Source organism: Echinops telfairi, unplaced genomic scaffold (genome assembly GCF_000313985.2).
Source record: "Echinops telfairi isolate 266 unplaced genomic scaffold, ASM31398v2 ScPeMD7_1;HRSCAF=3_0, whole genome shotgun sequence".
In the NCBI taxonomy this organism is placed as follows: Eukaryota; Metazoa; Chordata; class Mammalia; order Afrosoricida; family Tenrecidae; genus Echinops; species Echinops telfairi.
The window spans coordinates 71,922,172-71,936,599 of NW_022103896.1; the positions used below are offsets into that span (position 1 = coordinate 71,922,172).

A 14,428-nucleotide genomic window follows, 5' to 3' on the forward strand; every position below is an offset into this window, starting at 1 on the left:
TGAGACAACTATTGTTGAAGTCATGGTGATGACTAGAGGGAGGTCTCCCTCACCCCCATGAAAACACTGATAATCAAGTAGTAGTCAAAACAATGAAGAACGGGGCAGAAACACTGGGAAACAGATAGTGAACGGGGCTACACAAAATGATGAGAGTATTAAATGCTACTGAATTATACATGTGGAGATACTGAAATGGCAATGTTTGTCACATATACCTCACCACGTAAAAAAGTAATTAACGAATATGCTTGGGAACATCTATATAAACGTTAACACGATATTTAGCTTTAAATAAATGTTAAATAATCCAAAGAAAGTTAACCTGTGAAGTAGTGAAAACATGAAAAACCTACATGCACCCAAACCACCAACCTTACCTTCCAAGAAAGCATTTAGGGAATGTCGTCAATTTTCTTTTTCGGTCTTTGATCAGATTTCCTTGGCTACACATCATCTTATAAAGTTTCTCGCCCTGTTCAGAGATCATTACCCAGGTGTCTTGCTCCATTCCTAATTTTAAACCTATCAGAAAAGGAAGAAGGAAAACAGAGCAATTAACTGGAAGAATGTATCATCCCTTGATTAAACACCTATTGATTGAATGTCTACTGTGTGCTGGGGTCTGCCAACACAGGGCCATATAAGATAGAGCTTTAGCTTCAAGAAGTTCCTAGTAAGACACCATTCCTGAATGTGTGCCTTACTGATGGAGTAAGAGGAGCCGGATCTCAGTCTCCATGGACGAGTTAGGCTGGCGCCTCTATGCAGACTTTGATTGGCATTCCTACACTGAGTGGCCCTGAAGAGAGACTCCTAGTGGAATCATTGTGACAAAGCACTGTGGTAAAATAAAGACATATTCAGGACACCAAGGTCAGCAGTTGGAAACCATCATCCCTCCGTAGGAGAAAGAGGCGTTCTACTCCAGTGAAGATGTACACCCTTCGGAAACCCACAGGGGAAGTTCTGCAGATCACTGTGAGCCAGAATAGACTTGATGGTGAATTGATGGCAGGGAGGGGGTTTGGATTGTTTGTTTGTTTTTGTTTTTTGAGGTGTTTTTTTTTCCCACAGGGAATAGAAATAATCTCCACCCAGGAAATAGTAGGAAAAGTTTCACAGAAGGTGCATATTGAAATGCACAAATATGAATAGATATATCTAAGTGGTAGAGGTGTAAAGGAGGTTTCAGGTGAGATGCACGAAAGGAAGGGACAGCAGGGTCAGAGAAATTCCTACTCTCAATTTAATTTTGCCCCTCAGGTGTCTAGAAGGATCAGAGGGTTTTAACCAGCAGAGCCAGGAGGTGGAGGAAAGAGGTGGCGTACCTCTAGAAATTCTTGCTTTTGAAACAGAGCTTTGAGGACAGTGATGAACATCCAGAATTGGAGAGGGGTTTACTGAAGAGAGACCATTATAGGAAAGCGCAGCAGATCCAGGAAGGGCAAAGTCCGTCAATTCCCATGGAGCCAATGCGGACTCGCAGTGATCCTCTAGCACAGGGAAGAACTGCCCCGGTGGGTCTCAGAGACTAGCTCTTCACAGGAATATAAAGCACAGTCTTCCTCTTTTGGAGAGGCTTGTGGCTTCTACCTGCTGGCAACTCAATGCCACTCTGCCACCAGGGCTCCTTTCTAGCTTCACAATCTCTTACTAATGTATTTCCACCCTGTAAGAGCTGTCAGCCTGCTAAATCCCCTAAGCAGCTCTATAAAGTGTGCCTCTTTCTTTGTTTTTAATGTGCTCGTCTATTTGTCCTTTTTTTTTTAACTTCAGTGAATGTACGTGGAAAGGCATTCTGGAAAAAAAAAAAAACAAAACCTTTTTAAAGGTCCACCTTGATGAAAAAGTATATTAACCTTTTACTTGACCTACTATGTTATTGTAGTTGGCGTAGAAGATTTAACAAAACCCAAAGGATCGGTTATGCATTTCTGACCTCCGTCTTCAAACAGTTTCTATCTGGTTCTTCATCCAACAACCACAAAGGAATAAGATTTGAAAATGCTTAGTAAATTCTTAAACAAATGTGTGCTGAGGACACATTTTGAACAATGGAGACATTTTCAATGATCTTTAGAAAGTTTGAGAAAATGATTTAAGGGGACATCTTGGGCTTCTCACTTAAAAGGTGTTTTACTCCTGGATGTCTGGGACAAGGAATAAAGAGAGTTGTGTGTGTGCTTTTAATCAATTATTTAAAAATAAAGCTAGTAGTTCTATAAGGATTTCCATTTCCTACCTGAGTTACACAAAAGGACTGTTTGCAGAAGAACTTTACACAATGGAATAATAACACACTAAACCCATTTTTGCAAATTTGGTTAAAATGATAAAGGCAGTTAGAGCCAGGTCTCTTGATGACGACAAGCTATTATCTATACTTGTGTATAAGCTGAGTTTCTCAGCACATTCTTTATGCAGTTTTCGTGGTAAAATTAGGTGCCTTGGCTGATATTCCAGTTGGCTTATACTCGAGTATATATGGTACTTACTGCATTATATTACAATAAGTTAAATGATATTCTTTTGAAAGAAAATGTTTTGAGAATGATGATGGCAAGAAATGTACAAATGTGCTTAACACAATGGATGTATGTATGGCTTGTGATAAGAATTGTACGAGCCCCCAATAAAATGATTTTTAAAATGATATTCTTTCAATTTATTAAAATTAATATACCCAAAGGGGCTTAATATATAATTAAGGGGACAAGATCATATTTTGACTGGGAATGTCCACGGTATGGTTAAATAACATAAACACAATTGCTGGAGAAATTACAACCTTGCATGATATGATTGAAACTTGTCTTTTAATATCCAGCATCATGCTCCTCTCCACTTTGACTTAACTTCGGCCCATTATTGGCTCTCATGCTAAGTTAAAATCTTCACCAAGTATTAAAAAAAAAAAAAATTAAACCACTGCCATCTAGTGGATTCATAGGCATAGCCACCATTATAGGGTTTTTTGAGGTTGTAAATCTTTATGGGAGCAGAGAGCCTCAACTGTCTCCCCCAGTGGCCTCTGAGTTTCTGGTGCCAACCTTGCAGCTAGCAGAGAAACACCCAGCCCACAGCGCCATTAGGGCTCCTTTCAAATATGCAATAAAGCCCAGTTCGTACACTCACCTTTTCGCCGTTCTCTCTCCTTCAAAATAGCTTCAAACCATTCGTGCTTCTCTTCAGCTGTTTTTGCCATACACACAAACCACTTATTTTTGGCTGTGTTATGTATCTTCCATCCATTAACGACAATGTGCCCGCTGCTATGGAAGTCAGCTGGAAACGAATCGGCAAGAGTAAATGAAAAAATATACAACATGCATATAATATCATACACAAAAATGACAATCAAAAAGATCCAAAACCACTGAAATCTTCAGAATGTATCTGCACATGTATATACAGAAATATATGTATATTGGAAATAAAGAATCAGTAAGAGAAAACTTTACATATTAGATGTAGTTTCTAATACACACCCTAATATAAATATATTACCTAAAATCAATACTCCAACTAATTAACACTTATTTCCTTTATATCCAAGACTAGTGTTCAAGTTACAAACAAAATAAAAGACTTTTTAGAACTTTTCAAACATCTAAGATGTTAGATTCATTTTATCTGTCAAATACTCTTACGCACTTGAAAAAATTTATCCTAGGTTTCAAGGATAGAGTACAACCCCAGAGAACAACTCTCAATCATTTAACAAGCTGCAGAATAAGAAACAGAGCAAAAGAATGGAATATTCTAAGAGTGCATTTTACCAAAACACAATACATAGAATCATACAGACTTCAATCCATTATTGCTGCACACTGTTGACAAATAAACACCCTCTTTACAGCCGCTTGATTTCATATAATATAGGCATGGACTGAAGCTCACAAAATAATTTTTCTTTGAGATGAATTCACAGTTAGTTGCCTTTTGTAAGACCTCACCACAAATTTGGCTAACCTATCAGGCTAAATTTTCAAATAGCAACAGCAAACCCTCTGTATTTCTCTATCTCACAGTAGGTCTGCGTGTCCAGCCTCATGATAGTTTCTGCAAAGCACGGACTGTAAGAGAGAAGAACATGGCAGGGCCTGGATCAGCACAGCCACCAGCTTGAAAGTGCTGCTTCCTATTCATCCTCCTCCTGAAAGTCGCTCGATAATGAGAGCTGGCAGACAGCATGTGAACCACAAAAATCAAAATGTCTGCATGTCCCGCTCTCAAATGATATATTCCACTTGATAAACACATTGTTGGTACATGCAGACCAGTTGGGCACTTCAGGTTCCTACTATCTTTTTCATTGCCTCCCAAGCTCACAATATATAATCTGTGATCCCAGGAACTTTGATGCAAAAAGGCATTATCAACTATGCTCTATAAGCACTGCTCTTGTCCCAGTTGTGGCTTATAGCAAACCTATCGGACAGGGCTGAACTGCTCCCACCGGGCTTCTGAGATGGTGAGTGTCCAAGAGCAGCAGTTTCATCCTTGTCCCATGGAGTAGCTAGTGGGTTTGAACTGCTGACCTTGCAATTTGTGGCCCTAATTTAACACTCTGTGCCACCAGGGCTCTACATTATCTATGTGTGGAATACTTAAAAATTCCAAGACACTTTTGATCCAGGACAGAAATGATATTGATCTGCGTTTTATGTATGTACCCAATCCCATGAGTGATTTAATGATATAGAATCAAAGATGCACATTTCCCAATAAGGAAAGTATGCTCTGTTGTTGCACTTTTCTTACCTGTACAGATGGATGTTTCTACTCACTTCCTATGCAAAATAGCAAATCCTCATAATATAGGTCAGATCGGTATTCATAAAATAGGGACATAATAAAACATTTGTGAAGGAGGTGTGGTTGTACAGTGATGAAAGCACCTGGCATGTGGAAGCTTAACTGCAGCGCCACCAGGGCTCCTCCACCACAAACAGCCTAGAATAATAAAAGGTTGGGCTTGCTTCAAAATGAGCATCATGTATCCCTGTCATGGTACACAGGTAAAACAAGCTCCCATTGTCAGAATCATCGGATTGATGCTCCTGACACCAACAGGTCCCGGGCTCTGGGCCAGCCACCTCTGGTGCCTGGGCCTGCCTTTCTTTCTTTTCCGGAGGACTGCAGTCAAGGCCCTCTGCCTGAAGTAGTCTATATCGTGACATTCCTTGGCTTAGAAACGTTTGGGAGCTCATCATCGAAACACATGAAAACTCTACAGCCTGGTTGTAGAGGCCTTCTTAACTAACCAATGCCATGCTCCATGGTGTTCTACTAACGTTCACTGTTCCTTATCTGGTGCTCTCCTGGTCTTGTAAACATGGAACTCTCTTTCTCCGCTGTCTAGTCAACCCTCACTCCTCTTTCAAGTGTTCCTACTGCCCTTTCTCACTCCGGCCTGTGCACTTTCAACCTTTCCTTGGAAAAGTCAGGAGGAGACAAATAAGCATTTGCCTTCACATGACTATTGTTTCCTGTACAGAATCAATAGCAGACTCTAAAAGCAACTGCATCAAATAACAGGTTAGCTGCTTCATCAGTCTAACGCTGTTCACAAAAAGCAGCTTGTGCATTAACAGTTCGCATCATCCAGGGACTTCACGAAAGGTCTAGTGAAGTTAATCTTCAAACTTAGAATGAAACGTTTCCAGAAAGAACACCTTCATCAAAGATCACAGGACAGTTCAGCCATAATTTTTCCTTAAAAAAAATTTTTTTTGAGCCCATGTGTTTCAGAATAGAGCTATGCCCCTCGTGTTTCCAATGGCTGTGATCTTTCTAAGGTAGATCGCCAGTCCATTCTAAGGTACATCAGAGTGGATTTACATCACCAGCCATTTGCTCTGTGGCCAAGTGCCTAACCGTTTGCACCAGTCATGGCATTAAAAAAAGAAAATACATTTATTGAATCAAATCATGAATTGTTTATTAAACGGCACTTGCAAGTATCTATAAGCCTTAGGGGATCTAAAATATTCATATTCTATAAAGTGTTTAAAAGAAACAGAATTAAAATTGCCACTTATTAAGTGAGGAATATCCAACTGCAGCCATCTCTAGTCTCCAATTTCTTCCAAAAAAGAGTACAATCCACAGAGTGGTCTGAACATGTCGCCGATTACTTGAAAGTTAGATGGCTTATAGATTTTCTTTAATTTATTCTGCACACCTTTATTTAATGAGACTAGTTGTCCCAAAACTGATATAACTATAAATTTCAGTGGACACACTAGTTCTCTTTCAATAACTTTATATTTTAATAAGATGGACAATAGCCGACTATTAGTCAGACTAAAAAAACAGAATAAATTGCCAGCAAGTATTATTCTGAACATCAAGAAACTGATGTCCAACTGATGTCACTCAAAAGTCAAGCTGATGAACTATGTGAATGTTTAAGTTTTTAAGGGAGATTTTTAAAATTTAATGAAATCATATTATAACTATTTAATCTTGAAAAATTATATTTTGCAATAATCCTTTGATTTTATCACAGAATCTTTTTTTTTCTGGACTCCAAAATAACATGACATTTCTGACAGCAAAAAACACAAGCCCTAACTGGTTTTCATCTCTTTAAACCTTAAAACGTAGTTCCATCTCTTTTTTTTTTTTTTCAATCTCTTTTTGGCCTTTTAGACTTTTGAAATACAATCCTTAAAGTGATGCCATTGAAAGTCCAGTGTAGTAAAAAAGAACTATCATGCATTTGGCACTTATTACAGCATTGTAAAGCTATTAGCTTTCATGTATTAACATGTATTCAGTCCAGTTTACACAGCAGCACTAGAGTTGTTAAGGTGACCATGTTCTTATCTACTGGATTGGCCAGTATGCAAAAATTAAACTTACATTTATTTGGTAGACATGGTAGACAATAAAAATGATTATCCTAAAGATAATCATTTTATTTAAAGGAAAGAGGATACAAAGTTATAGAGTGCATGATTATAAGTATTTTTACTCACTGCTATAGATCTCAACTTTATAGCTTCCTGATCAAATGATCATTGTGAAAAAGCAGCTTCAAAGAGGAAATCACTGAAAAAGGTAGAATTCACTGAAATGAGCACCGAAATATAGATAAGAGGAATTTGGCTGCACACTCAGTGGTTATCATTATCTTCAACATAGAAAATAATGGACATGTTGCTGCTGCTGTTCCTATTAGACGCCCACAACCAACTCCACTCACAGTAGAACAAGCACTGTCTGACCCTGCAGCATCTCCACCGTTGGAAGGTTTGAGCTCGTGCTTAGAGCCACTGTGTCAACGTGTTTCCTGAAAGATCTTCCTCTGTTTCACTGCCCCTCTACTTCACCAATCATGACGTCCTTCTCCAGGGACTGGTCCCTCCGATAGCAAGTCCAAAGTACATGAGACAGTCTCCCATCCTCATCCCTAAGGAGCACTGTGGCTGGGCTTCCTCCAAGACACGTTTGCTCTTTCTTTTGAATGTCCACACTGTCCGTGTTCTTTGCCAAAATCATCACTCAGAAGCATCGATTCTTCTACTGTCTTCCTTATTAATTATTCAGTTTTCAAATGCGTATGAGATGACTGAAAATACCATAGTTTGAGGCAAGCACCCGTTAGTCCTTAAAGCAACATCTTTGCTCTTTAAATACTTTAAAAGGTCTCATGGACCAGATTTGTTGAGTGCACTAGGTCTTTGGATTTCTTAACTACTGCGTCCATCAGCATTGATGGTGGATCCAAATAAAGCCAAATCCTTAACAAGTTCAATATGCTTTCTCTGCTTATCATAACGTTGTCTCTTGATCTATTTGTGAGGATTATTTCTCTTTACATTGGGAAGGCTGCAGTCTCTGGTCTTCATCAGGAAGGGAGTCACATCTTCGGTTCTAGCAAACACGGTTCCACCGGCATACTGCACATTGTGTGTGAGACCTCCTCTAGTCTCAATGCCTGGTTCGTCTCCCAGGTGAGCTCCTCGGATCATCAGCCCCTCAAACAGACTGAATAGGAAGGGTGGGAGGACACAACCCTGACACACTCATTTCTTGATCTGAAACCGTGTTTTATCACCATGTTCTTTCCAAACAACTGATTCTTGATCTATGTACAATGCCCATATGAACAGGATTAATCATTCCGGTATTCCCATTCTTTGGAATGTCATCCATATTTATCAGGATCCATAAAGGTGAATACTTTTGCATAGACAATAAATGCAGATAAACGACTTCCTGGTATTCTCTGCTTCTAGCCAAGATGCATCTGACATCAACATTTTCCATGTCCTCTCCTGAAGACAGCTCAAATTTCTGGCAGCTCCCTGTCAATGTACTACGAAAACCACCTTTTCTCCTCAAAAGATTCTATTTGATATAATAAAATAGATCATATACATAAAATAAATGTGAAACATTTTAAGTATTCTGCATGCCATATCACTGATTAAGACTTTCTATTCTAAGATACTATGATACAATCTGAGTGACTAAAAAATTAAACATAATTACAATCATTTATTTCTCAACAGATTATATGGTTATATATATGGTTATATAGTGACAGTAATTATTAGTCTAATTTCAAAAGTAATTATTTTTTTGCCACTTTGGAGTAAAACAATACAGTTCACTCTACTTAGAAAAGAAAAGCTTTTTACTGATACCTGCATTAAGAAAAATCACAGTATTTCTGTAATATATTTAAAAGGAAAATGTAGAGAAAACAATTCAATTTGTCATTAAAAGTCTAAGAATATTTAAAATTATATGTATCTCCATTGATTAATTTTTATTATTTATGCCTAAGTATAGAATTTTTACATTTTAATTGGGCAATGGGCAGATTGGTCTGATGTGAGTTTCCTACACTGCACTGACTTCTGAAGCCCTTGCGGTCCAGGGGGTTAAGTAGGCAAAATGCAAGGACAGTGGTTTGAACACACCTATCATTCCTCGGGAGAATGGCGAGGCTGTCTGCTCCTGTGAAGATTTAAAGTCTCTGACAAACGAAGGGCAGTTCTACTGTGCTCTATAGAGTGACCGAGTCAAAACAGACTTGCTGGCAGCTAGTTTGGTTTTTAAAGGACAATGGCTTCCCATGTAGGGGGAGAACTTGGCATATGGGCATTGATCAACTTTATGGAGGTCTACTAGCCTCAGAGTGCCAAGCAGAGTTAAAGTAAGCAGAAGAGCAAGCAAGCAGGTTCATCAACAACAAATGAAGAATCCACAATGGAAAAAAAAATAAAGAATGAATGAGAGAAAGTACAATCCCAGATTGTCTCTTAGGAAGAAAACAAAGAGCCAAAATTAATCTGCAAGCTCATGCCTTCTTTGACCGTTCTCCAAGTGGTCCCGATAGATTTAAAACCTGGAAGAGTCTCAGTTCTCCTGACACTACTCAGGACATGAACATAGGACCCAGCAAATACAATTCTGGACCCAGCTCTCTTCCAAACAGCTGGATAAACTTGGCCAAGAGAAGTTCTTAAATCAGACTTCACATCCTCCATCAGAAATTTTAGTGGGTTAGTTAGTTGATCTTCAACGTCTCATCTGTCTACAAAAATTCTATTTTTGAATATCCAAGTCTTGGCAGAAGATGCCTGCTTCCCCCCAGAGTCCTACTGGGCACATCCATGAGAAAACAAAGTGTCCCTGTAGGAAACGAGGGGGAAATATCCAGTTACAGCCGCGCAGCCTAAACTTTGCCTGAGTGATCTCATAACAACTAACAGTAGTCAACTGCCCACCATGTGGAACTTAGACACTTGTTTGAGAAAAACAGAGTGGAAAGCCCTCACTCAACAACGCAAAGTGTAATGAATGTCTTCATCATATTTTGTGACATTGAGTCTTAGAAGTTTATGTCAAGTGATGGTAGCAGACAATTTATGAAATTGAATGTCTTACAATATACCCTGTCGTCTCCACTACTCTATGCCTACTGGTGCCTTAGGCTTTGCCATTCACAGCGTCCCCACCCTCACAGGTACTGTGGCCCCAAATGCTTAATTCTTACCAGCACCAATGGAACGTTCTTATGCGATTGAATCTGAAGGTTATTTTCCATTAAAATTCCAGCCACAGCCACCTCTCTTGAGCTTTCATCATCTACCATCTACCACAAACAGACCAAGAGCCTGACTTTTTACCACAGTGTGCAGAGGCCCTGGGTGGGCTCTCACATTTCTGTATCTTGTACTTGAGTTTTCTGCCTAACTAATTGTGATATTCATGACTGAACCAGCTAGTACCAAAAAAGGAACAAAATGGGGCACAAGAACTGGGGCTCTGCACCACAGGGAGTGGTGCCAGGAGCTCTTGGCCTCCAGGGAAGCATACAAAGGGAAGAACATAAGAGCGTGCTAGAGCATCACGGGAGAAGTGGCTCCACTAAGGTGAGGCAGGGCCGACAGAGAACAGAGGAATTGCCCGAGCGTGCCTTTCTTGACTATCTGACTTCCGCCCCATCCCTGTCAAGCACAACACAGGGTGTTGTGTGTTCTTTTAAGCGCTACGGTGACCAAGGCGAGGCTACAAAAGTTAACATTTCAGATATTTCACTTATTTCTAAATGTTATTGAACCATTTTCACAGAAAGCATTAAAATGAAGTCCTGCTGACTTATAAAAGTACCATGTGTACATCCCACTATGTAAAGCTGGCCTACTAGGTCCCACCTGTTAGCAAGACAGGAGGCTATAATTGTATTAGAGTGTTCAATATGGGAATGGGGAGGTGTCTACCAGCTGAGGTACAGCTCCACACCCAAATCCCACCTTCAGTCAATGAAGAGCCTCTTTCTACAATGCCGAATATCCAGTTTGGGTCATCTTTCAAGGTGGATTACTGCATGTCCAGCTCCCTTGCCTGTGGCAATTCTGGTTCATCAATCCTAGTACCTGGCAATTCATTAGTATTCAGAGATATGTGTAAGGAAATGGTTAGCAGGGCAGCATTTAAAAAAGTGTGCTCCTGAGACAGATGACAAACATTCTCTGTGAGACTCAACCAAAACAGCTGAGGGTGGTGGCAAGGGAGCACAAATAGCCTAGGCCCCAATCCCATGTTTATATTTAATGTCATAAGAGCATTGCCCCACATGAAAGTCAAAGTCATTTAGCAGTAATGAATATTTAGTTTCAGAACTTACTTTTTCTCCTGAGAACGTATCTTTGAACTTGTAAATAAATTCATGGGGTAAACATGTGATCCCATTTACCGAGCATTTGTGGCTTATAAAATAGTTTTTTCAAATTGAAAAGAAAATTTTATTTTAACTTCATTTTATTCAGTGCTTATAAATAACCACCATTTTACGATGCTGCTGCTAAAATTGTTTATCTTCAAAACTAAAAAGAGAAGTTTCCCTACAAGGAGCCCTTAAAATTACACAACCTGCCTCCACCCCCAAGTTTGTATACAAGAAAACTGGGGGTTTCTTTATGTTAATAATGGCTACACTGTTGTCCTTAGTTGTCTGAGTCAGTCGCTGACTCACAGCAGCCTGGTAGACCTGCTGCACGGGATTTTCTTGGCTGTAGTCTTCAAAGAACGCAAATTGCCAGGCCTTTCTTCCTCAGAACTGTTGTGTGGGTTCAAACTTCAAACCATTCAGCTGGCAGTCGATCAAAATCTGCTTATGAAACTCAGACTCCTAACAGCTAAGCAACTAAAATAAAGTAAGACTATGCTATGTTTAGGGTGAATATAATATAAAAATAAAATATTCTTGCAAGTATCATACATCTATTATAAACTATGGTGTAGCTTAAGGAAAATCTACTCATTCATTAACATGTTCTGCATATGTACTCCCTATGCCAGGAACAGTAAAAAGGGAATTTTATGTGAAGACACTAGCCAGCTTTTTCTTGGTATCTCTGTATTGACTGCTAGTATACACCTGTCAAATCTACCTTTCCTCTTTTACAAAGGTCCCCCACTGCCTTAGCTCACCTTTCTACTCCTTCGACCCAATTGCTCTCCCTCACAAAACCTTTCCAAGGTAAGACAGTGTACATCAATTATCCGAGTGAGAAACCTGTTTCATGAAGGATTTAATAGAGGCGATCCAATGCAAATCCACCGACGTCCCTACCTGTGCCATCGTCCACATTCTCAACTTCCATCACCTCCGTGTTGATCCTGCCACGAAAAAGGTATCGATGTCCGTCTGCAGATCCCTTGCTGTTCTTCAACCGCCTTACAGAGGGTTGAAATCACAGGGGCATTGTTAATATAGAGAAGGCAAGACTACATTGAAAGCAACTCTTTGAGAAAGAAAAAATAATAATAAGGAACCCAATGTTGGGCTATCCGTTTTCTTGTATGGCTTGGGGGTTTGTGAGTGGATGCACTTCCATTTATGTCAACACCGGCTGCTTCACAAAAGACGACTTACATCTTAATGAAACGACTGACAAACGGGCAGGGGATCGGTGCTTGCACTCCACATAGGACGTGGAATGAGTGCAAACTCAGACAGAGGTAAACGGTCCTTCTTTGAAAGCTTCATTTCTATTTCTTCCATCTTCCTGTCCTCTCTCACGCTTGTTTGCTGATACTTGTTTCTTTAAGTTCATACTTACGATAGCTCTTGAAAGAAATTGTGTGAGAGATTTCTTACACAGTATAATCCACCTATAAAAACTGTTTTCCTACATTGATTTTATGGCATAATAATTGTGTATTTTGAATAAGTCTGATAATACACGTATAATCTTTCACAAATGCATGAAGTATTTTATAAGCATATAAGACATTTCAAACTTTGCATTGATGTCTTTAATCTCTAAAATTACGTAACAAAGTAAAAAAAATTCCGGTTTACCAATTAGCATTTGAAGTAATATATAATCATCTGTGTATTTCAGCACAGGGATCAAGGTCCACAAGCACTACAGTTTGCACATGAATACCTCACCAGTGCTGAAGAAGAAAGGCCTGAACATCTACTCCCATACAGAGGATAGCCAAGAAAACCTTATAGAGCAGTCCCATAGCACATGGGGTCATCATGAATCAGAAATGATCTCATTGACAACAGGTTTGGTGTGGGTTGGCAGTTCAATCACTGCACATTCATGTTTCTTCTTGAAACAGAATAAAAGAAAGATTCCAAGAAATGATTTCAGGAAATTTAAGGAGGACTAGAGCCCTCGTGGCATAATGGTTACACATCGGGCTGCTAACTCCATAGTCAGGGGTTTGAAACCACCCGCTGCTCCACAGGAGAAAGATGGTGCTTTCTACTCCCGTAAAGAGTTACCATCTTGGAAACTCACAGGGGTTCTCCCATGTCCTGTGATGATATAAATCAGCATCAACTCGATGGCAATGAGTTTGGGTGTTTTTTTATTGAGTCATGCCTGATGGCACTCCCAATATCTAGCTAGGAGAGTGAGGTATAACAAAGGAAAGAGAAGGAAGTGCTTGGAGAAAAAACTGAAGACACTAAGATAGCTAAAGCAGGCACGTGACCATTGCATTTAGAGCTCACTAGACTTGGTGGAGAGTGGACTCACTCTATTATGTTGAGGAAAGAAAGGAAAGTGAGGCAGTAGAAAAAACCATGACCAAAAAATGCTTTCAAGAAGGTTAGCTGAGAAGAACACATAGCTGGACAGAGGTTGATAGGGGTTAAAGACCTATAAAGAGTAATAACAATAGACGATAAAGGCAGTCCCTAAGTTATAGATGAACTACTCCTGCTAGACTTCAAATACTCTGCAAATTTGTCCTCACTCTGAAATGACTAAATCAACCCACTACCAGAACATTTTTCATCACAATCACTTCCATAGCATATTTTAAAACATTGAAGTACACACATATTCTGACTCGCCATAGATTCCATTTAAAGACTTCAATACATAACGAAGGATCTGGCTTGTAACCTGAGGATGCTTGTATTACAGAACGTTTGGAACCAAGCAACTCCTAGAGTCAATAGTCAAATAATAGCTTAATAGGGAATTAAAAATGAGCAGAGACAAAATGTCAGGTTGATTTTTATAGTGGAATGCTTAAAACAAAGCTGCACATATTAGTGCTGACAAGTTAAAGAAATAACCATAGAAGAGCTGCCTTAGATACAATGGTGGCGTTTCATGTCAGCTGAGGAGAGAATGGGCTACGAAAAATTGAAAAGAACAAGCATGTGTGTTTTGATGACACCCAAAAAGATGACCAGAATAGGAAGGAATGAAAGTAAGCCAAGCTCTGGTTTTGCTCTGTCTTGTTTGTGTGCATGTTGTTGTCTCCGCAGGTCTGTCTGGATAAGACCGGCTGGATGAACAATTTGGAGGAGAAAACAACAGGACCAACAGTTCTAGGGGGACCTGGGATAGGGAGTGGTGGGGGGAAAGGAAGTGGTGATAACAAACCCAGGGACAAGGGAACAACAAGTGATCCAAATTGGTGG

General features: G+C 39.6%; 1 protein-coding gene across 1 annotated transcript in view; it reads right to left on the reverse strand.

Moving 5' to 3' along the window:
- PREX2 (phosphatidylinositol-3,4,5-trisphosphate dependent Rac exchange factor 2) overlaps window positions 1-14,428 on the reverse strand; it is a gene marked incomplete at its 5' end in the record, with an annotated part of 339,557 nt that overhangs the window by 211,615 nt on the left and 113,514 nt on the right. Inside the window, 3 exons of the mRNA XM_004697526.4 lie at window positions 381-525; window positions 3,139-3,288; window positions 12,104-12,207. Of these exons, the coding sequence (XP_004697583.2) occupies window positions 381-525; window positions 3,139-3,288; window positions 12,104-12,207 (399 nt within the window). The remainder of the gene's footprint in view (window positions 1-380; window positions 526-3,138; window positions 3,289-12,103; window positions 12,208-14,428) is intronic.